The 24215-nt window shown below is 48.0% G+C and overlaps 1 protein-coding gene across 3 annotated transcripts in view; it reads left to right on the forward strand.

Annotated features, from left to right (window-relative positions):
- rols (zinc-RING finger and ankyrin repeat domain-containing protein rolling pebbles) overlaps positions 1-24104 on the forward strand; it is a 69254-nt gene extending 45150 nt beyond the window's left edge. For 2 of the 3 annotated variants that reach the window (XM_031991616.2, XM_076373099.1), the window contains 15 exons: positions 14685-15055; positions 15376-15484; positions 15605-15748; positions 15862-16002; positions 16477-17100; positions 17289-17620; positions 17688-17966; positions 18188-18631; positions 18737-18943; positions 19375-19641; positions 19967-20262; positions 20375-20823; positions 20894-21195; positions 21763-22182; positions 22787-24104. In XM_031991616.2, the coding sequence (XP_031847476.1) occupies positions 14685-15055; positions 15376-15484; positions 15605-15748; positions 15862-16002; positions 16477-17100; positions 17289-17620; positions 17688-17966; positions 18188-18631; positions 18737-18943; positions 19375-19641; positions 19967-20262; positions 20375-20823; positions 20894-21195; positions 21763-22182; positions 22787-23089 (4688 nt within the window). In that variant the 3' untranslated portion in view covers positions 23090-24104. The remainder of the gene's footprint in view (positions 1-14684; positions 15056-15375; positions 15485-15604; positions 15749-15861; positions 16003-16476; positions 17101-17288; positions 17621-17687; positions 17967-18187; positions 18632-18736; positions 18944-19374; positions 19642-19966; positions 20263-20374; positions 20824-20893; positions 21196-21762; positions 22183-22786) is intronic. The other variant, XM_031991618.2, reaches the window with a different exon arrangement.
- Positions 24105-24215: the final 111 nt, after the last annotated feature.

Consider the following 24215-nt stretch of genomic DNA (forward strand, 5'->3'; position numbering starts at 1 on the left):
ACTTACGATTGCTACTATTATTATCATACATCGATATTATAATTACAGTTAACGATCGACAGACCATTTTCTAAATTATCAATCGAAATCGAAGTCCCGATAATTGACCCTTGTAGCTTTATAGAAGCCAACAGTTCGACCCGACCTTTAATAAATTTCTTAATTCACTTCGGTTCTAGCATTAAACCGCGCTCGAAACGCGAGGAAACCTCGCCAGCGCTAAGTTGCCATTTAAATCGTGCCGGCCGGTCCCTCATTTGCAAACGGCGTCGAACGGCTTTCCTAACACGCCGGCGGAAGATTGTGCAATCTATTGTTGCAAAAGAACGACGGCGACGCGACGCTCCGCGACGTCGACAGAGATCGCCGTTCTAAAAGCGGCGCGGAGTATCCCCGAGGAAATCGAAAGAAGTTCCGTGGAATCACGCGAGCGGTCTTTTCTTAGCTCCTCTCCGCGGTTAATTCCGTCCGGCTGATAGCGGCCTCCTCTTATCGGGCGTCCCGGTCGACGCCGCGGCGGCCGCCGCCGCCGCCGCCGCCGCCGCTGCGTACGGTGGTCCGGCTAATCGTCTAAATGTAATAAACGGAATTTAATTTCCACACGCCGGAAATTGAATGGCTCCTTTCGAGTCGGCCTCTGTTCGTCTATCAACTTTCTATCCCTGATCGAAGAGCCACTAAATTGACTTTCTTACCGCTCCGCTGGTGCGACCGGCGAATAACAGTAACGCTGAAACTTGAGTATCCACGATACTTTTAATTTAGAGCGTTTCAAATCGACATTTTGCTATTGCGATGGCTACGATGCTGCTATAGTTGTCGATTAACGTAATCGTTGGTGACCGGATTGTGGGATACATTAAGTTTCGATGGGGAATCTGGAGATTTAATAACGTCGAATCTTTTCATTGCTAATTAGTGGGTAATTATTGCGAGAAAATTGGAATTGCCGAGGGTACGCGGAGATTGATTGATCTTTTATAGCCTCTGATTAGCGCTCACTGGAGCGTATTTTTCATGTGCTCGGTATTTCGTCCTATAAAGGGGAATCGAAGTGGAGCAGTGGATCCTCTCGCAGTTCGATCACTGTCACGCCGTTCGAAGATTAAATTATTCACGCGAAACAAACCGCTTGTAGGCTCAGTTACGCGCGATTGGAGCAAGCTGCCCGTGCTTCGACCTCCTCCTCAACTCCGCCCTAGAATTCTGCGTGGAAACGGTACAGGTAGTTTCTAGTCACGCGAATAAATAAATAAAAACAGGAGAGAAACGGAGACAGGGAGGGGGAAGAGAACAGTTTCTTAATCATAATCGAACGAGCAACAGAAAGATCCTTCTGGTTTATTGCACAATTATTACACATTTATTGCACATTTACTGCGCAAGATCAAAGAGGCCACGATCAGTTCCTTTAGGGCGATCGATTAATGCGTACACAATTCATTGGGTCACAGTAACATTTCTTTTTTCGATCAATTTTATGTTCTCGGTGATTGCTTCCTAATCGCGGTTCTCAGAAATCGTTGAAGAAACCGAGGAGCCCCCGATGAAGACATACCATTCGAATCCTCTTCTAACCTTTCAACCTTTTTACCTTTCACATCCTCGACGACTCGACACCAGCAATGCCCCGGATTCTTTCTTACGATCTCTACATCCAATTAAATTAGAAAAATCAAACAGATCTACTTTCCCATTTCAAGTAAACAAGTCGAACTTACACATTTATCCTCAATCATCCAGCAAACTTTTCCATCATCAAATCCAAATCAATCACATAAACATACCTAAATCCATTTCATCAATTTCAATGAGAACAAGACACTCAAACTTCCAAAGAATCGCCTTCAACTCAAAACGATCGCCTACCGGACGCCACAGACCATTTCCCCAAACAACTTGAATGCAAATGAGTAATTCAAACTATAAAATAATCGCTTTTAACTCGAAACTATCGCGTGACAAACGCTAGAAGCGATTTCCTCAGACACCGTCCATCCAAGTAAAACATTCAAAGTCTCCAAGAATCTCCCGTAACTCGAAACGATCATTTAGCAAAGGCCACGGACCATTTCCTCAAACAACTTGAATGCAAATAAGTCATTCAAACTTCCAAAGAATCGCCTTCAACTCAAAACTATCGCGTGACAGTCGCCAGAAGCCATTTCCTCGGACTCCGTCGATCCAAGTAAAACGTTCAAAGTCTCCAAGAATCTCCCGTAACTCGAAACGACCGCCTACCAGACGCCACAGTCCATTTCCCCAAACAACTTGAATGCAAATGAGTAATTCAAACTATCGAATAATCGCTTTTAACCCGATACGATCGCGCGGCGAACGCCGGAGACCTCGATTTCCAATCAACGCGACGTTTCGCCGCGCCATTGAAGCCACTCCGGCGAGGATTTTTCACGAACGGTGACTTCGGCTAGTCATAACTAACGCTTACAAGACACTTAACCGCTGGAACTCGGAAACTTTCGAATCGGAAACCATTCAGCGGCGGCCGTGTACCGGCCAACGCTATTTTCTCCGGCGTCGGAGGTGTACCGTGCCTCTCTAGAGCCCAGAGTCGGGGTCCGGCTCGGATTTTAATCCGGGAAACGGTCGGCCCGATAAACGCGAGATAACCCGCGCGCTCGCGACCGCCAGTTTTCCCCCGCTCGTCCACGATTTAATCTGCCGTGCCGGCGCTTATCTAGCGTCTGTTATCGCGGCGGCCCGCTGCCGCGGAGCCGGCCGCTATCTCGTGGAAACGGACAGGTAAGCTCTATTCCGGTGACCGGCGTCGGCGACGGCTCTCTCGCTCGCCGCGATCTACATAGAAAGAACAGTCGTCGAATAAACGCGTACGGGAAGATCGGTAATTAAGATCGCGCTCGTGCGGCGCGATTAACACTGGGACTACCCAGTGTTTCGTCTAATTAATATATGTAATTCTTTGAAAATTATAGGATGTTCTAGACCTTTGACGTTGGTTAAGTTACGTAAGAACTACTCAGTTTTATAATAATTCTATATATTCAACGCTGTTTTGTTAAGAATAAGGAATTGCTAGATCAAGAGTTTGATAGTTTCATTATAGAGTTCTGTGTTTCGATTTATTAAGTACCATTACAACTTATCTTGTATTCATTTGAATAAAACAAACTAGTTACTCCCTTCATAATCCCCGAAATAGATTCCCATTGATCCAAAGTCCCCATGGTTTCCGAAAATTGCAGTACACCGTATCTTCAGCGGACACTGGATTGATCCATTTGCTCTGACGGTTCCAATCTTCCTGCTCTGCGATCCTTTGTGCGATGGAAGCAAAGGCAGCATTGAAAAACTAGACTTTCGATCGAATCGCTGGACTGAATTGATTACCGGAATGACGACAACGTGCTGGAATGAAGATATTGTTTACATTATCTCAGTCACCGGCCAGTGCTGAATTGGATCACTGGACTGGAGTGCCGCTGGATCGGTTTCGACACGCCGCTCGTCCTCGGATCAACGACATTCACGGGGTTATTAATCGCGCGAGGTGACGGCGGCGTCGGCGGCGGCGGCGGGGGTGGAGGAGGGGGGGGGGTGACTCGTCAGGGAAATTATCGGGCAAACATGGCCGTGCTCGATTGAACTTTTGATGCAGAACCGTTCGCCGCTGGTTTACGGGGCTAGCGTACCGCTAAGAGAGTGTCTTGCGCCTTTTTCAAGCTGTCGACGGTTGGGAAAGATCGCTCGGAGAGAGGGGATCATTGGTGTTTCGATGTTGTTGGAAATCTTATGGGAATTCAGAGTGGTCGGCAGGGTAACGAACTCTTGTCGATGATAGAATCGAAGCCTGATATCAGGGGATTCGTGGAATCTCGAAATTTTGAGCTACGAGTTAGATACTCGAGGACTCGTGAATTTACGTTGACGATTGAATGACTGGAAATTGAACGTTTGAAATTTGAATAATATTTAATGAAGTCTTAACGCATACTGACTGACAGGTGTAGGAATTGTTTCAAATATAAGTTCATCTGCAGTTAACTCAACTCAGGCAATTAACGCCGCGCGATTTCATAGAAATACACAAAATGGAAAAAATAGAATATTAAATCATTTGACTGAAGTAGATTATCATTGCAGGTTCATCAAACTGAATGTCACCGGATTGGGTAGCATTATTTATAGTATAGAAATGTTTGCGAATAATCATCGTTTAATTAAGTGAATTATAGTAATTCGATTTGCTTGGCGTTCAACGTGTTAAAGAATTAATCTAAGGGAAGAGTAACTTCTATGCACACGTGCGGTGAGAAAGAAATATTGTCCAACTCTTTGCTCAAGAACCTCCGAGTTTCCAGCAACGAAAACACCGCAACCGGTCCCTTATCTACCATTTGTTTTTCGAAACTCCGTGTCTAGATAATGCAGCCCTGTTCCTATTTACCGAAATCTGATTGTTGTGAGAACACCGTCCACAAATCCGTGTTCTGTTTAACGTGGAACAGAACTTGGAAACATGGAATGAGTTAGAACGCATTACCATCAAGTTTTAAGATTCATGTAGTTTCTGTTTTTGCTATTATTTAAGCAATCAATATATAATTTAGACAAAGCGTTAATCTTGTAATTTAATTATAGCAACACTGGCTCATTTCTTCTTTAAATGAGAATAATTCTCTTACGCTTTAATTTATTTCAAAATTCCAACACTGACCCGTCTTCTTACCTTTGCACCCGAGAGATGACTCGGTCACCATTCGATTCGTTACAACAAAATTACAAAATATAATACTAAGTTTTGCATCGATGTCTGAAATATTCCAATAAAATAGCTTTATTTCTTAATTTATGTTTTCTCATTAGTTGGTTTCAATTAATGTCCAATAAAACCCAACAGCCAACTTTGGTATATCTGACAGTGCCAGATAACATAAATTATATTACCCACTACTTTAACTTAAAACATTTCCTGTTTACGTATAAAACACAAATATTCCGCTATACAAATAAATCGGTTTGCCTCGCTTTCAAGATAGACGTCGTATAACCAAGCGATCACAGAGATTTGGAGAGCGTTGCAGATTTGACGGGTCGGATCTACTTTCCCAGTTTTCCATTCACCCCTCCCATGGCAGACCCCATTCTTTCTATCCCCGATATGCGAAGAATTCCTTTTGGTATCCCGATTCTCGAGCCACACGAGAAAGTCGCGGTTTTTATTAGCCGGCCACCTTTTAACGCGCTCCTCTCGTTGTTGCCGATCGATTCCGGCTGATTTATTCCTCTTCTCGTTCGCGGGGACACCTCGTGCCTTGGCTGGAAGAGATACAGCTTGCTCGTAAAATCAACCGGGAGCCGCGGTGCTCAAGTTTCAGAGGCCTGCCCGAAAACGATCACCAAAAAGATGAGACGCGAGGGGTTCCTGGCCTCGCTCAGGGTCGCGCGAGCTGTCCAAACATTTTATAACGGTGATAATTAGTTAAACTTTCATTCCCCCCGACTGGGATCCTCGAGAAAAGACTGCCTTGCTACCTGTCAGCCATTAGACCTGTTCAGTACTTTCGTGTACTATTAAACGACTAAAACAGAAAAATTCGATAATTCGAATATTCATTGTGACTACCTTTCTATAAGATAAACGAGAAAGATCATTGAAATAACACTAACACTAAGAAACTTCGAGAGTAAATCATCAAGACATTGATACAATCCAGTCTACATATTACTAAATCAATCTTTAATAATTTCTCAAAAATCTGTTCGTTCCAACAATTGCTAAGAGGAGACATCAGTAATCTCCATTTTCATTCATTTAGTAGTTTCACTATTAAATAAACTATCTATCATAAATCATCAAACCGTCAATCTAATTTAACCCAAGAACATTCTAAGTCCCAAGTAACCCTTTGCGAAGATTCTTTGAAATGTTCGAAATCTTCAAGAGATAGAGACAAATTATACATCAATTGCTTAATTAATAGAAAAAAGGGAAACTACGTCTCAATCTCTTGCTGTTCAAGTTAAATCATTTGTCTGCGACTGATTTCATCTGCAGATGAAGCCAAATTATATATCAGTTACTTGAATGATAGGAGAAACAGAAACTATGTGCTGATTTCTTGGTGTCCGAGTAACTAAATCATTCACCCAACTTACGAAGATTCTTTGAAATATACGAAATCTTCAGCAGATGGAGCTAAATTATATATCAGTTACTTGAATGATAGGAAAAACAGAAACTATGTGCTGATTTCTTGGTGTCTGAGTAACTAGATCATTTGTCTGCCTTAGTCTTCCAAATATGAACATTTCGTCTCGTCCAAATGACATTCGTCGGCAAAGGGTTAAAAAGTTCCAATGTCGATACCAGAGAAGTGTTAGTTCACGACGCATATATTCGTAATGCATCGAAGTGTACTAATTGTCTGGAAGCATCAATGAGATGACCTAGCCTAGAGTCTACTTTCCGATCACTCTGTACCGGTTCGGCGGGCAGCGGTGCGAGGCTCGATCGTGATCGAGGCGTCGTTTCGTTGCCTCCCGGTATAACAGGAGGCGTCGATTTAAATACGACAGCCGTAGGCGAGACTCGGCAGGGTAACTTTCTCTCACTCTTCAGGGTACCGAACAACGATTATTACGCGTGACTTGTCGAAACCAAAACGGTCACCGGATGGCCGATGTTCTCCATTCCCCCGGACGCGTCTACATTTTTACTCTTCTTTTTCCGCCGCCCCTTCCTCGTCGTCTGCCTTCCTTCGGCTTCTTTCTCGCGACAGCCATCACGCGAAACTGCTCCTTTTTCTCTTCGAATCACGGACAGCGACAGTGCCTTTCACGATGATAGATCTCCGGCGAATAAAGTTGTCGATCGGATTCGAGGCGGACGGTATTACTGTCAGCGCTGCTCGCCAGTTTGCTCGAATGACGCCGAAGGGGAACGGCGTCGGAGTGTTTCCTCGATTCTATTTATTCGATCGATCGTTTATATCGCTTTAGAAACGTCGGCTCGCTCTTCCGATTAGCGGCGCGGAGATTCTTCCATGGAAAACTGGTTTCTTATAATCAACTGCTACTCGACGTCTCTTCCCGAAAGTATTCTCCATTCCCTTACACTTCGGTACCGATCAATTATCAATCTAATGATACAAGTATTACAAAATACTGTAATACAACGCGAATGATATTGCCGAAATATTGATCACAATATGTAGGCATCAAGAATTATTAACTCTGCACTCGAGAATATTTTTCTTAAGAAATATTCATTATTTTCTGAGATATTCAAATTTTCTTTTACAACATAAAGGAATACCATAAACTAAGTGACGGAACTATTTCATTTCGATGTTCCATGTATTGATACATTATAGACAATATTGAATTTGAGACTTTATCATTTTCTTGGGTCAAATCAAATGGCGACTGAATGCCTTTCGAGTGCATTAACACTAGAACTACTTCAACATTCAAAATGACTGGTTTCGATTTTTTCGTTTAGCAATTATCGATATCTCCGAAGCATTGAACATTCTAAATAATTTTGAAAACAAACAGTTTCACTAGAGTACTACAACGAATGTCCGAAGAAACTGAATTTCAAATAAAATATCGTAATAGTACAGAGTTATAGAGAAATGCGAAAGAAATTCGGAGCGCAAAGGGTCAATACATTAGATAACCGATACATTACTACACTACACAGTGAATTCTTCGACGAAACGGTTCCCGAGTCCCAAAATCCGAGAGCATACTACCGAGTCCCAAAGGTCTGAGCAGCGGCGTCCGGCGAAAACGTCGACGAGGCTCGCCAAGACAGGTGGGCCCCTCGCGTTCGTCGTTCCGTTCCGTTCCCCAGGGCCCGGCTCGTGAACCGGGGCCTTAATCGCGGCCGTTCTCGCTCCGGTGCTCGACTACGTCGTATTTTATCGAGAGCCCGGCTCGAACGGGGCCCACGGGAAAAGAGAGGCTCCGTCGGTGGTGATTCCGGGCCCGAGAGGAGGTGGGTACGGTAGGGGGGATCCAGAACGAGGCCGATTTAACGAGGTTTTACGATCCTTTTCGGGCGAAGGGACGCGGGGGAATCGATCCTGGATTTCCATGGAGCATCCGGATTTATACTTCTCCCCGGTCCTCTCTCGTTCTCTTCAATTAGCGGGGTTTATACGCGGCCGAATGTAGGTCTTTTTCGGCTAATGGAGGATATTTCGTATTCTACGATCCGCCGTCCCCTTCCCGGCCCGATACTCCGATTTATGCCTTTGTTGTACGCGATTAACTGAATTCGAATTGGCCGTTTGCAGCCGAGAGGTACCCGCCGTTCCACAATCCTACATTTCATATGGGAATTAACTGCTCGGAAGCGAATCCGGTGTCCTCAATGAGCGCCGCGTGTGTCACCCTGTATATAGGCTGCTCGAGGGAACATATGCGACGCTTGTAACCAGTAGATTCTGATTGGGCGAAGCGAGTATTCATTGAAGCTCTGCTTTGGATTGTCGGAAGCTTCGGTTGGAAGTATTCTTTGCTAGACGATAGTGTAATAAATACAATTGAAAACGAAGATACAAAAGACGTTTCGGAAAACAATTAGATCTCTATTCACTGCTCTAAAATAACTTCAGCTTTCACATCGCATTCGTTCGATTAATTCGCAAAGAGAAACCATTATTTCCGTCAGTGGCAATATCCGTTCTCGAGAAAGAATCCTGCATCTGCATCTCTTATCAGTATCGCCGGGCCCGTGACACATTTCTCCCGGTGAAGGTGCGTCCGATCGACCTTTCAGCTTTCAGCGATCGACGAGCCGCTCCAATTCGCTACCTTTTAATTTGTTTACCGTCGCGCCGGATCCCGGAGCGTAAGCTGCGTGCCAGATCCATCGACGCCTGATACCGAGACCTCATGGTTCCGCATTCTTCACCCTTCGCGATCCTACGAACCGGCCGGTTCGCTGCACTCTTGAACCGTTCCACGTACGGCTTAATTAAGGAACAGTTTCCTCGGACGATCGAAACGTTTCGCGGCGTTATGAGCCATGGAAAAGAAGCCAGAGAGAGAGAGAGAAGAGGTTGACGCGACGGAAACGTCTTCATGCAAAACCGTCGTGGACCAATGGACCGTGAACGTGTCCCGGGACTTTCCCACAGGACCGGTGAACCGATCCGTGAAGGAGGAAAATGGAGCTGACTTTATTTACTTGTTCCCCGGCTAATTAACACGGCCGACGCAGACATTCACTCCGGCAGCCAATCGCCGGCCGACCACGTGGCTATCATACGTTCTATTTGGCGCCGCTGTATCCACCTTTTTAATTGGGGATAATAATAATGGCGATAATACTGCGGGATATAAAGGACTGGTGAACGTTGCTCGGCGCGTTACCTTTTACTGGCTGCCGTAATACGCGGACTTCGCTCCGCTTTTTGCTCTTTTGTCTGTGCTCGCTGGATTTTTGACAGCGCGTTCGCAAACGTGCGGAGTGAGTCATGAAACGGACGTTTCCGTTGGGAATCGAAGGCCGATCGAACGTCGATTTATCCGATGGCAGGTATTTGCGAAGTTGCGGCGACGTTTGAAATCAGTTTGACAGTTATGTCGAGCGAAAGATTGATATACTACGCAGTCGCGCGAGTTCGTTTCTTCGCGAATGGATCGAAGGATTTTTATATTATTCTCGATTCTAGTCGAGGAAGATTTCAATATTTCCGATGGTTTCCTTCTAACAGAAACTTGAAGTACATGTCGTAAGTTATTTATTATTCCACATATTCCGTAATCAATTCATGAGTCACCTTTCGATCGCCGCTTCTCACGCGTTCACCGGCCCCGCGGACAACTGGATTCATTGAGGATCTCGATAAGCACAGTTGCGTCCGATAGCGGGCCAGCGTCGATAAGAAATCGGGTCATTTTCCACGGGAGCGACTCCGGCCGCCGGTTCATTCTCGCCTTCGGAATAATTGGAGAAAGTTGAAAACGGCGGACCGTTGCCCTATGGTCCTTTCTCCTCGCCCCGCGAAGGGGGAAAATAGGAGGAAGAGGGAAGAAAGGGAAGATGGAAGTCCCATGCTGGAAGAGCGCTCTTCCCACTCGATCGAGAGGTTTCGATGTTGCGAACCGTCACGGTCTAGGAAACGTGGGAATAATAGACGCTGGATTTACACGGTTCGCGGCGCACGGGGCCCTCGATGCTCGTTCTCACCTTGTTAGATCGGCTCGGGGACGGAAAAGAAAAGCCGAAACTCCCGGGAACGCTTTTGCGCTTTTAAGGCCGGGCGTACCGTTCGGGCGCAGAGTGTTTCTATTGCAGTCACGTTCGGTTAATAAATATTGTAAGTTTGTGGAGGGTTGCGTAATGTAACAGGTTGTCAAGATTTTCCGTGGTCATTGAGTAACTCGGGAGTCTAAGAAAAGAAAGGAGTCGACCATTGAGGTCTGGTCCGTTTGCTCGGAGTGCAACAGGTTAGCCTGTAACCTTTCGAAAGCACGGATACTCGGAACCATTGAGCGGTCTCTCAATAGAGGAATAAATTATGCCAATTAAACTCATTCATTTCAGCTTTCGATTAGAGACGGAAAAATCTAACGTCGTCGTTCTCTAATGAATAACCAGAAAGTTAGTATCGCCGGTCTTTCGATGATGTTAAAACGAGAATCTCGCGATTTCATCCGCCGTTGCAGCGTCCAACGGTTAAATTACAATGGAAAACGCGAACGAGCGAAACGAGTCCACGCGATCGTGCCCGCCGCGCGAAAAAAAATGGGCACCGCCGCGTAAATATGGCGGATGGGACGAGCATGTTCGGCCCGGCCGCCGCGCCGGCCGAGTTTCTTCCGTTAGTCGTAAAAACCGGGCGTTCTCACTTCATTTCGAGTGATCAACGGCCAGAAAAAGAATGGCGGACGAGCTTCCGTTGGGTCGGTCGCGTCTCCGCCGCGCGATAAACCCGAAACACAGTTTATTGCTCGGGGAAACGCCAGAGGCGTGTTTATGAATAATATACGGTTCGTTTTTATGGAAACACCGGCGATGCTAATTGCGAACCGCGCATGTTCGTTAATATTATTCTCCTCGCGAGCGAACGTTTAAGAGAACTCGACGAAAAAGAATGCATCGTTGACCCTTTCTCTTCCCAGCGAGTATAATCATTCACCGCTCTATTCTATCGCGAGACAATCCTTTTCATAACGAAATACCAAAATACCAACGTCTCCGAATAAAAATGTCAGGGCACAGGCATCCCGACGAATCTCCGATTTCCAAATAAAAACGTCAAAACACGGGGATCACGGTGAATCCTTAATTTCCAAATAAAAACGTCAGAGCACAAGACACCTGAATGAATTATCTTATCCCTCGTCCGTTAAAAAACGAAAGCCTCGAAGAGGAGGCGTTCCATTCTCCAGTTTCGTTCGATCCTCTTTTTGCGAGGAGCGAATCGGCGATATTTCTTTTCCTCCGATCGAGGTAATAACTGGTCGGGGGAAAAGTAAAAGAGCCGCGCGATCGCAGACGTTTCCTCGACCCTCGACATCCGGAGGGGCGCGCTCGGCCCCTCTCTCTCTCTCTCTCTCTTTCTCTCTCTCTCTCTCTCTCTCTCGCGCGAGCGCGCGCGTAAATCTTCGCTGGCCGGGGCCTGATGCCCGAGAGGATGGAAACTGGATACACGGCGGAAACGCGTGAGTCAGTGATGCCTCCGGAGAAAACGACATCGCTCGTTGTACGAGTTTACCGTGGAAGCGAGGTCTCGCCGCGTCGGGTGCGTTGACCCAGCTTACGGTAACGCAGCGAGAGCCCCGGAGCCGAGCTGCACCTGCCTCGCCACTGACTTACCGGGATAAAGGGTCGTGCGACCCGAATTACTTCCTTCTGCCGCTTCTTCTTCTACTTTTTTCCTGCTTCTTTCGACGGCCGCGCGCCTTTTCTTCCGCGAGTTCGCGCTGACACTGTTTCAGTCGTCTCTCTGTCGAGCTTCTTTCTGATAGCGAACACTGCGTTGAAGTAACTCGAAAGATGAATATGAGGTATGTGTTGAATTTTTGTGGAATGAAGAGAACAGTACAATAGATTCTGTAATTTTTGTGGATCGTGTGGGTTGTTTAGAATAGAAGTATCTTGTGTGTTTGAAACTTGTAGGATTTGTTATATTGGGATGAACTAATGTATGTACATCATTTGGAGATTTAAAGTTTCATCTTATTTGTAGAAAAGATCGAAGTTAAAGGGTTAATTGGGTTTGTCGCATTCCAGCGGAGTATTATCATACTTATCATCTCGCGAAATGCGAGTAATCGTCGAGGTTTAGTTTGATAGCACTCGTCCAGACGTTTCCGAGTGGAAGGCGGCCAACTAGGAGGGTCAAGGAACAATGAACCCACTGTTCCGCCAAATATCTGAATTTCAATTCGCCGTCTAATGGCTCCGGATCGGTCGCATCCTCGGCCGGAGCACGTCAATTGCACAAAGTGATCGTTGAAGCAGCGCGCCCACGACTTAACCGCCACGACCGCTCATCGTGATCGTATTAATCCGCAATTTGCATACCTCGGCTCATTCAGTTCCTCTTCGCGATCCTTCCCTCCGCGAGCGTTGAACTCCCGTCGCCGGTAATTACGGCGTTTAGACGATCAGCGAAACGAAGAGGATCGAGAAACTTAACGCACCGAACGCAGCGGCAGTCACCCGTGACCGGCACCTGCGCTTCTCTCGTTTCTACGCCCCGTTGGCCACCGACGCTCCGCAGTTTCGAAAATCTGCTGAACTCGAACTCAACCACCTACAATATCGAGTAACACAAACAACACTCCGCTCTCCTATTCGATAATCAACCACTATCAACAAATCTTATCCCTTTAAAAAATCCGAGATAAACATCCCGACACGACCCGATAAATTCTTCCTGCTCACCGTAATAAAATATACAACAGGGGTGAACTGTTGCACGATCTCTCCGAGGCGAACTTTCGAAAGTGTGGATTACTATAAATTATTCGGAACATTCATGATCCGCGCGGAGCAATGAATAAGCCCGTAATACAAAGCGGAGGAGATGAAATTTAGAAAACTCGGCAGACCGGCCGAAGGAGAGCTCTCTTTCCCTCGTAAAGCATCGCGACATAATTTCCCGACGTTGAATCGAAGCCGATTACCGAGGCTGCGCCATAAATATCGGGATATGACGAACGGCACGAGGAAAGGTGGAATCGATCGAGAGAGGATCACGGTCCGGAGATCAGGAATAGAAGCGGAGCCCGGGACGCGAGGCGACGCCGCGCCGCGCCGCGCCGCGTCGGGCAGGTTCTCGTTCCGCGTTCGCTCGTACGTGAGGACGATCGAAGGGGGAGCACGTGAGGTCTCCTCTTGACCTCACTTTCTAGAATCCTTTAAGTATATGGCGCCTTCGACTTGCACGGCTCGTTTATCCATTATCGATGAACGAACGGCGCTTCCCTGACACACGACGTGTCTCTACTAACCGAGATACCGGGGCCCGTACAGATTGTTCGTGACAGATGGTCCCGCTGTCAAACGAGCCTCGCGACTCGTTAAAGTAGAACGTCTGGGCTTGATTCGTCTCACGGAAGTTGTTTCGCCCGTGTAGAACTGCTCTCTTGCGCCGTGCATGTAGCGCGCACGGAAAATGGACACCGTGATCCTATTGTAGACGGTGCTCGGGGTCTAATGAGGATCTTATGGTGGATAGTTGATCCGAGTTGGTGCTCTGTATTTAGACTCCTCGGTGTCAAGTTTCTTCGGGGACCTTCCGTCGATTATGAATTCCCTGTTCTGAATAATCTAATCCAGCTTTGGAGATCTGAAAGTAATTCCTTGGAAGATTTCACTGTATTAAACATTGTGGCATTCCGATCTTCAGTTAACGCTTTGTGCTCGAGAGGCGACTCTCGCTGATTTCATATAGAACTATAAAATTTGGTATTTAATATGTATAGTGAATCAATCTGAGAAATACTGAAATAAAATAGCTTCGTTGCTATAGTCTCACAGCTTCCCAAATATAGTCTGTATATTTGAAACGAAGTCTGTTTATATAAACACAGTCCGTTTACACTCGAAAGCTTCGTTTCAAATATAGCCTGTATCTCATCAGAAAATGTTAGAGTATCTCTAGCGAAAAGCTTCCGGCAAAGGGTTGAAGATGAATTTGATCAACTTTGTGATTTAAACGAACATTAACCCTTTGCACTCGAATGTTTCTTACTAGAAATATTTAACATTCCTTTAAGAGGAGAGGACGATGTTCTTTGAGACTAATTCGAAGAGAAATCAGTACATGGAGGAACTAAGCTGTTTTATTCCAATGTTTCACGTATCGAGGCATTAAAGTTTAACATTAAATATCACGTTCTATAGTTTTACTGTGTCAAATCGAGTGGCGACTGAGAGTCAAGTAAAGGGTTAATATACAAGTAAATAACACTGCATCGAATACCGATATAATATCAAGAACCTATAACCTTTTAGGTAGGGTACGCCACTATGGCTTCCGCGGATGGCATCAATTGTCATGGAACGTCACTGTAGTGGCTTTCGTGGATCGCACCAATTGGGAAAATATATAAAGAAATTATAATTGATTCATTTGGAACTCTATTCCTAAGTAATCTCTATTCCCGTACCTAAAAGGATAAAGAACGCACGTTTCCAAGTACGCGAGATTAACCGAATCCCTCTGTTGCAGATCTAGCGCAGATCCGAGCGCTGGTAGAGTCCACGGGGATGCTGGGCGGATCGACGTGCCCATCCTGCGAGATGCCGTTCGACAAAGGGAAGAAACGCCGCCTGATCGACTCCTGCGGGCACGAGCGTTGCTACTCCTGCCTGTTCCGTAGCGAGGCATGCCCGCTCTGCCTGCGCGCCGACTTCAACGACGAGGACGGCCTGGAGGGACCCTTCAGGGACGAGTTCGCCGGCACCTCGGGACCCATGTCCATCCTCGCGCCCACGGACGGCTGGATCGATGAGTCATCGACGGTGAACTCTCTCTGCGGCAGTCCCAGACCACGCACTAAAGTCACCACGAGGGCGAACCTTCCGTCCCGAGTCATGCACGTAAGCATCGTCGTCGTCGGAGTGGTCCTCGAGCGGAAGGAACACGGAGAGGGCCTCGAGACGAGTGTCTTGTCGGTGTCTCCTCGAGCACTCGGAACAGAGACACGCCGGAATGTCTAGAACGTTTGCGCGCCATTGTTCGACAAGACCTTTGTCGTACCTGCTCGATAGCGCCGGTTAGCCAGCCTCGAATGACGCCTCGGGGCTGGCATGTTGATAGACATTCGCGGTACTCGTCGAGAGCTCCGCCGGGGAAATGACAAATGAAACGCGAATGTAATTGCTTTTTGTTAAACGGCTTGTTGTTCTCCGTTCAACAGCGAGATGCCGACGAAGTCTCCTCGGTGAGCAAGGGCTTGAAGAATAAATCCGCTTTGCCGGAGTCCTCGGGCTCCCAGGGACGCCAGAAGCTTCAGATGATGACGCAGAGTATGTGACCGATTTGTCTTTGATTCGTCCTGCTACGATCGTTCGCTGTGGAATCTTTCGCACGATCGTAACAGGGATGATCTATGATCAGGCTTCTACAATAGAAAATCTATTCGACAGGCTGCCCCACTCCGCCGAATCAGAGGAAGAGGTTCTTCCTGAACCCGAAGGTCCTCAGGAGCTCGTTCGTTCCGCAGCGGTCGTCCAGGCGAGGCGCCTCGTCCCCAGAACCCGTTGCCAACGACAATCCCTCCGCCCTATCAGGTAAGACTATCGTCTCGATCCGATGAGAACCTAGTCTCGATCAGAGCACAGACTATGCACCGGGCGTCAGCTTCGAGTCTCATTAACCTTGAATACCCGCACGCACCTCGCAGTTTGGATGACGTCGTCTTGGGAGGGGAAGTCAAGATGGCCGGGTGTAGTGCTGGGGAAAATCAAATCTTTGTGGAGCAACAGCCAGGGGACGGCGAGCGACGGTCTGAACCAGCTGATCGAGCCGAGAAGCAAACTCACAGGCAGGGAGAGACATTTTAGAAAAAATCGCGTGCGCGCGAGTGTGTGTGCATTGGTTTGGAGTTGACACGGCTAGCTGTGCTTGAGGACGATCCTCTCCGAGGAAGAGGCGCGCCTCTCTTTCTATTTCTGACGCTGATCCCTCGTTCCCCACTTTGTCCCGCCGATACACTCTTTCTCTCCGCTAACACGTATCGTAGAGCACCGATTTGCTGGATTGATGCATGCTGTACACTAGTCATCCACGTGTGGCGTGATCGAAGCACGATTTCCCCTTCGTTCCAGCAACAAATGGAAACCCGTCACCTTAAATGTGTACCCTAAGTAGCTGAGCACTTTGGAACGATTTAGGTAGACACGCTTAAACGTTCGATTAGGTCACCCTACCACGGACCCTGCATCGTGATCTGTGTTTTGTGTGTCTCCACCGTGAATATCCTTTACGGGACACGCTGACCTTGGATCTTTCTTTGCAGACGACGAAGGAGGTTGCGTGAAGCCTCTCACCTCGAAGACCAGGAAGTCCTCGCAGTCAGACCTGTACATGAGGCTGGGACTACTCTTGGGCAGCAATCACGCGCGAGCGAACAGCAGCGTGGACACCAGCGATCTACCCGGTGTCTCGAACCGTTCTGGCCCTGGACAGTCCAGGGTGCCCATTCAAGGCCACGACAGCTCCGCTGCTTCGTTCAGCAGCCTGACCAGCTTCGAGACGCAAACTTTAGCGTCCACGAATACCAGCCCGGTGTCCACGCTGACTGGGACCTCCAGCGAGGCTGAAGCCGCAGCTGCCTTGAGATGTCCCATCAAGCCGAAGTCGAAGGCCAAAGGCAAGAGCAAGTCCAGGGACTGCGACAGCGCCGGGAGCCTAGCTTCGATCTCCACCTCGGTGTCCGCGTCCACGTCCATGTCGATGTCGATGTCGGTGTCCGTCTCGGGCCTGTCGAACGGCAGCTCGAGCCCGTTAACTCCTAGAAGACATTCCGTGAACGCCTCGCAGCCTGGACAGTCCGATGAACCTGGACAGTTCAAGAACAGACGGTCCTGCGCTAGGAGGTCCGCTAGGACCGGCAACGTGAAAGGCGCGGTTGATGCTAAATGTAAGTTTTCTTGGATGTGGACGTTGCTTGCGTAGAACTTTCGAGAATCATTCTATGAGGAAACAGATGATAAATACTGAAACTGGAGTAATTATATTGTCACCGTAATTCTCAGTTGCATGATTACTTCGTATCAGCTTCGGAATTTCAAGTGCTCTCTAGATGTTAGCATAAAACCGATCTTCCAGTACGCTTCATCCAACACCACGCGACACAGCTGACCTTGAAGCCGCTCTTCTTCGAGGTGCCTCTGTTGGAGACCGATCCCCTATTCACCGGTCGCCAATGGCTGCTGCAAGAGATCGATTCCGTGGTGAACGGGTCCAGCCCCGGCGTTCTCATCTCCGGCTCCCCTGGAACAGGGAAGACCGCGTTGGTTCTACAATTGGTGGAGCACAGCTGCTTCGGGCGGAGAAGGGAACAATGCCTTCCGTCCGAGATCACCGAGGAACCTGAAGAGAAAGAGAAACTCGGTTGCGCCACCGCGTTGCACGCTGGCATTCGCAACACGAACGAGAAGGTACGCCAACACTTATCACTGGAAAATTCCTGTAAAACGCAGATATTCCAAGTGTTCCTCTCTTCAGGTTCGAGAGCTAGCCTCCCACGTGGTCGCTTACCACTTCTGCCAAGCGGACAACAACAGTACCTGCCTGGTACCGGACCTGATACATTCTCTAGCCGCCCAGCTTTGCCAGGCTCCTCAGCTGATCTCCTACAGAGAGTACCTGCTCTCTGAACCCCACATCCAAGGCTCCCTGTCGCAGAGGGAGTGCACCGTTGACCCAGACCTCGCGCTTTCCAGAGGCATCATCGAACCCTTGTCCACCCTGAAAAAGATGAACAGGCTGCCGGACACCAATATGGTACGTTTGTGATCCCAAAGAATTGCCTGCCACGCAATCCATCAAACCAAAAGATGAACAGACTACTAGACACCAATATACTTTAATCCCAAAGAATTGCGTGCCACAGAATCAATCAAATCAAAACTACTTTACCTCCCACCTGAGATCCTCCTTCAGCCTCGCTACAGGTCCCAGTTACCATGGATACGGGCTAGTATTAGTGGACGCTAATATTCCAGGTGATCCTGATCGACGCCGTCTGCGAGGCGGAGTACCACAGACCAGACCGAGGCGACACGATAGCGTCGTTCCTAACCAGGCACGCCCCTAACTTCCCCAGCTGGCTGAAGATCATCTGCACGGTCCGGACGCAGCTGCTCGAGTGCGGGAAGCAGCTCCCGTACACCAGGGTCTCGCTGGACAAGGTGCCGAACGACAGCACCGGAAACAACGTGACCCGGGACCTGTCCGATTACATCGGGTACAGGCTGGCGCAGAGCCCCGCGATCCAGACGAACGTCACCGCGTCGGTGAACGGGAAGGCGGAGTCGTCGTGCAGCGCGAACCAGACGCGATTCGCCTCGCATCTGCTCGCTCTGGCCAGAGGCAGCTTTCTCTTCGCGAAGCTGACGCTCGATCTTATCGAGAGCGGCCACTTGGTAGCTAAATCCGCCAGCTACAAGGTGAGCGAGACATCCTATCTCCCAGTGAATCTCGCTTTCACGGCTAGATAGAGGGATCTAGGATAATACGCGGTACCTTCGGTCAACGATCCTTCGACGTTCCAGGTACTTCCGGTGTCTCTCGCGCAGATATTCCAGCTGCACTTCAACCTACGGTTCCCCACGGCCACCTCGTTCGACAGGGTACAACCTCTGCTCGGCGTTTGCTTGGCTGCTTTGTACCCGCTCACTCTGCCGGAGATATTCTACTCCGTCAACTCGCTGAACGCCGACCGATTCGTTTCATGGGAGGATTTTCTGCAGAGATTCAAAGTGAGTTACATGGTCGACGCGATTTTTGTAATTGCTCTTGACGGCGCTGAGTAATTGGACGTGTTTTCGAGAGACTTGATTGTAGTTTGCTAAGATAAAAGCTAGATGTATCATTGTCATAGTATAATTTAAATCCCTTTTCATCGGGATGTTCACAATTTTTCCCTTGATCAACCTTCCGTTCGAGATGGAAGATTGAAACAATCTGTCCCTGCGAACTGAGAAATCGAAAACTCGCAATCCAATTACGCAGTCCTCGAATATGAAATAATGGTGTACGGGAAATAAATCATCCTAATCATTCCCTTTCGCCCCACGCTGCCTAAAGGGAACAGGTAAGAGCCACGTTATTGACCGTATCGGTAGACCGCGTTTCGCAACCCGAATCCGCCCATTCGATGTTCAAAACGGTATTTCGTGTTGTTTATCAGATGCTCTCTGGATTCCTCGTGAAACGGCTGGACAACACGTACATGTTCTTCCACCCGTCGTTCAGGGAGTGGTTGATGAGAAGGGATGAGGGCGAGTCGACCAAGTTCCTCTGCGATCTGAGGCTCGGTCACGCGGCGATCGCGTACAGGCTGTCCCGTCTCCAGGCACCGTTAGACGGCGACAAGGCTCTCGAACTGGGTCACCACATACTGAAGGCGCACGTTTATAGAGGCGTCGCGCCTTGTTGGCCTTCGCGTGATCTACAGGTAAAGTCCACCTGTTCCTGCTACTCGTGCATCAATGTCTTTAATCGTGCTTTGTGTACAATAGCGAAATGCCTCTAAATGCAACGTTCTAGAAAAAGAGGATAGTGTAGAGAATATTTCGTTGTAGTGTTATGTAGAACTTTGTTCAACGTGCCTCTAAATACTGCAACCTACTAGAAAAAATTGGAAGATGATGCAGTAAATATTTCGTTGCAATGTTATGCGCGTAGAACTTTCAACGTTGACAAAGGAAATATAATGAGATTTAGAAAATGAAAAATTCCTGAATGTGATTCCATGAATTTCATTTCCGTTCGTTCAATAGGCGATCTGGCTAGCGTCGTCGACGGAGTGCGTGTCATCCGCTCTCTGCACGTTGAGGAACATCTACAGCCCGAACGTGAAGGTTTCGAGGTTGCTTTTGCTGGCAGGAGCATCTCCGAACCACATCACCGAGTACCTGGGCAACGCGCCGGCTCTGTGCATGTACGCGCACGAAGGCTCCGTCGAGATGGTGTCCCTGTTACTAGAATTCGGCGCTGACGTCGAGCTGACGAACAGCCAGGGCTGCACAGCGCTCTCGTTGGCAGCTGCTCGCGGACATTGCGACGTGGTCAGAAGGTAAACAACGCTAGCAGACATTGGCTACCATTTATTTCAAACTTTCGCGTCGCAAAGTTTCATAGTAGAACGCGTTAACGATCGGAAGATAATCGAGAATATTAAACATCAGGTTGGCTGCTGCTGGAGCATCGCTGGGACACGCAGACATGGCTGGCCAGTGTCCCTTGGTTCACGCTGCGAGGCACGGAAGATTGTCCGTGGTTGGCTACCTGTTGGCCTGTGATTGGGTGGTGCCATCAGGCGAGAACGAAGCGGAGAACTCGCAGGAGATGAGCAGAGAGGAAGCTGCACAGCAAGCTGTGGTGGCTGCCGCTGCTCAGGGCCACGAGTCCATCGTCGAATACCTGCTGGACATGGCTGAAGTGATCGTGGATCGACCCGACACTCTGATAGGCGAAACCGCGTTGACGATCGCTGCCGCCAATGGATCCACTGCTACAGTTTCCGCTTTGCTGGCTCGAGGAGCTAGGCCCACCGCTGTCAATGCTAAGGGCCTGTCTCCGCTGATGCTTGCTGCTAGAGAGGGACATTGGGGGACTGCTGAGAGGTTTCTGCAAGGTTTGTGGATGGTTCGCCAGATTTTAAGGTGTTCTTTGATCCAGCGTCTAACGATTGTGCATCTGTTCAGGAACTCTGTCCAGCAGTACGGACACCATTTTGGACGACGCGGTGACGCTGCTAGATCAACGAGATCTCGCAGGTCGCACCGCGCTTATGCTGGCTGCATCCGAGGGCCACACGAACCTGATCGAATTGTTCCTCGATAAGGGATCTATATTGGAGAGCAGGGACAAAGAGGGACTCACTGCTCTCTGCTGGGCCTGCGTCAGGGGCAGGCTGACTGCTGTGCAGAATCTCATCGACAGGGGCGCGGATGTTAACACTAGCGACAATACTGGCAGGACTCCTCTGGACCTGGCTGCGTTCCAGGTATAATAATTCGATAATATTTATTGAGGGTTAATTCTAAGGACACTATCATCATTGACACTTTGGCTGCCGTGTCACCCGAATTCGGGTGACACTATGATTCACATAAACATTACTTTTCTCGGTGATGAAACGAACAAACTGAATTCTCTTTGATGCGAGATACTAGAAAGATAGTAGAGCGATGGAAGAATATTGACTTCTCAGTTTCAGCGTTGTTAAGAAAATTGCTTTGATTGCGTAGGACATTCGACGAGTGTTTACTTGGCAGTCAAAGTGTTAACTAGAACTACGGATCACAAACTCTTACAAGTTTCTTTATAAAAATCACAAGCGTTTACTAAGACTTCAGTTGACTAGTTTCGCTATTGAATTTCGTTCATTTTTCATAGAAGTATACCTTTTCAAATTGTAAAAGAAACTAGAAATAAGTAATTTTGACTCATCCGGTAGTTCTAGTGTAAAATCAGCGGTACATTCTGCAAAGAAGCATTTCCTCGGTTTCAATCTACTTGTCCCAGCGTGTCCCGGATAGAGTCCCTCAGATCGAACCTCCGCTGTTCACAGGGCAATCCGAAGTTGGTGCAGCTGTTGCTGGAAAAGGGAGCAGCTGTGGAGCACGTCGACCTGCACGGTATGCGGCCATTGGACCGTGCCATCGGATGCAGAAACATCCCCGTGGTGCAGTGCTTCCTGCGACGGGGCGCTAAACTGGGCCCAGCCACTTGGGCGATGGCCGCCGGGAAGCCCGACGTGCTTCTGATCCTCTTGAACAAACTCCTCGAGGACGGGAACGTGCTGTACCGGAAGAACAGGCTGAAGGAGGCGTCGCACAGGTACGCGTACGCCCTGAGGAAGTTCCCGGTGTCGCCGGAGGAGGACTGCCAGGGCCAGGAACACGATCACATGATGCTGCAGCTGCAGACGTTCGCGCAACTCCGGCTGAATTTCTTGCTCAACCTCAGTCGATGCAAGCGCAAGATGAACGTGAGTGTTTCGTCGATCCGTTACTTCCTCGAGTTTCCTTTTTCAACCACTTGCAGTGGTTTCGACGTGTTCCAGAAGAGAATATGAAAACGCATCAACTGGTGATGAAATTACATATGTATAAATGCTAAGTTTGTTTATTAATAATCTTGCATGTTATAATACTTTCAAATCGATTTGGAAAATTGACATTTCTGTGACAATCGCCTGTCGACGTGTACAACACGTCGCTGACGGTCCTGTAACAGAAGCATATCGACGTGGCACGTCTTTCCACCGCAGGTGGTTAAATTTTAACCCTTTGCGGACGAACCTCGGCATTTCAGAAATATATATATAATTTACCTTCATCTGCTGAATGTTTTGTACATTTCAAAGTATCTTCGTCCACGAAGGGTTAGGAATCATAAACACGATCCTAACATCAAACAAATCATCTCTCGTGCAAGGAGATTAAAGAAAGGATCGAGAGTGATTTCTAGTTTAGCAAATATATATTATCTCCAAAAGAAGGGAAGCGTCAGGAGTGTTTGGTAGTAGAAAGACAAGTTGCCTAGTTTCAAGCTTGGTTAATCCTCATTATTCGGATAATCCGTGCTCGCAGGAATGTGCGGAAGCAATCGAGCTCGCTGACGAGGCTCTGAAGGTTCGGCCAGTGTCCTACGAAGCGTTCTACGCCAGGGCGAAAGCGCGCGTCGACTCGGGCTTGCTGGAGGATGCCTTGTCCGACGTCCAAGAGGCTCTGCAGATCGCTCCACCCCAGAACAGGCAGGATCGTCGCGTCCTCGTCGCCCTCAGGGACGAGATCATCTCACGATTGGACGGCGTAGGGACCAGCAAAGGGTCCTGCGACTCGACCGGCCGATCGAGGCTTCGAGCGTCGGTCGACACTCTCACCGAGTTGTAACTCTCTCCGTTTCTCTAGAAAAGTAATCATCTCGAGGAAAAGCCACTGGCGACTCTCCGTCTCATCTGCGGGAGACCAACTCTCGAACCGTTTTGAAACGCTCGTTCGCCAACGGGAGACGCTTAACACACTCGAGACCGACGACCCACCGTGTGGGTCATGTACAGAGATCGGTATGATCAGTCAGTTTCAAATGAAACGAGCGGAACTCGCTCTACATTGTAATATAACACGCATTATATTGCAACGATAGGAATCGCCGGAAAACGTGTTTCCTCTTATCCTTCTATCTTTTAGCTTCTCGTAAGGTTAAGTGTCACCATAACTGTGTGTTATAATAAATTCTTTCGATGTTAATTTATTCGTTATTATAACTGCACGAACGGTTTCTTGGTTAAGACCACGGTCTCAGATCTGTTAAGCCGCCCTCGAACGTACTCAAACGCGATCGCATCGATCGCGACCGAAACGAAACCGCGATTTCCCGAAGCCGCGTCGCTCGGGGCTTCGGCGATTCGAACGGAAACGAGACACCGTTTCCGGGCGACGCGTGTTATCTTTATTTAACGACTCTTTGCGTGGAACCGTACGCGTCAGAAGAGATTCCTCTTGCTGCTTGCGCGACGCGTAGCGAGATATCCGTACTCGAAAGCCTTCGGAGCATATTTCGGTCCTCGCCGTTCCGGACGCGCGCGGTTCGCTTAGGAACCGTCGAAGGTATTACCGCGATTTTTACGTTAAGTTCCGCGTTAGATAATCAGCGAATCGAGAAATAACGGAGAAACAGTCCGAGGATGAAACGGTGCTCGGAAGTTTCGACCCTAGCGGTGTCCAATGCACGCTCCTCTCTTTTCTTGTGCAATTGTATTGCATGACCGTTTTTGTTTTTGTACGATCACTTCGATTTCGAATCGAGCACAGAGTTTAATATATATACACTTTTCTATATATATTATATATAAATAGTATATATATATATATATATATAAATATAAATATAAATATTTGTATTATATCACGCGTATGATGATTGGTTTCTAGTGTCGTTGTAATTTAATGAACGTTATTTAATTCTGTCTCCTCTCTATCTCTTTCTATTTTTGCCTATCGTTTCCTTTCACTCAGT

This window comes from Nomia melanderi, chromosome 13 (assembly GCF_051020985.1).
Source record: "Nomia melanderi isolate GNS246 chromosome 13, iyNomMela1, whole genome shotgun sequence".
Taxonomy (NCBI): domain Eukaryota; kingdom Metazoa; phylum Arthropoda; class Insecta; order Hymenoptera; family Halictidae; genus Nomia; species Nomia melanderi.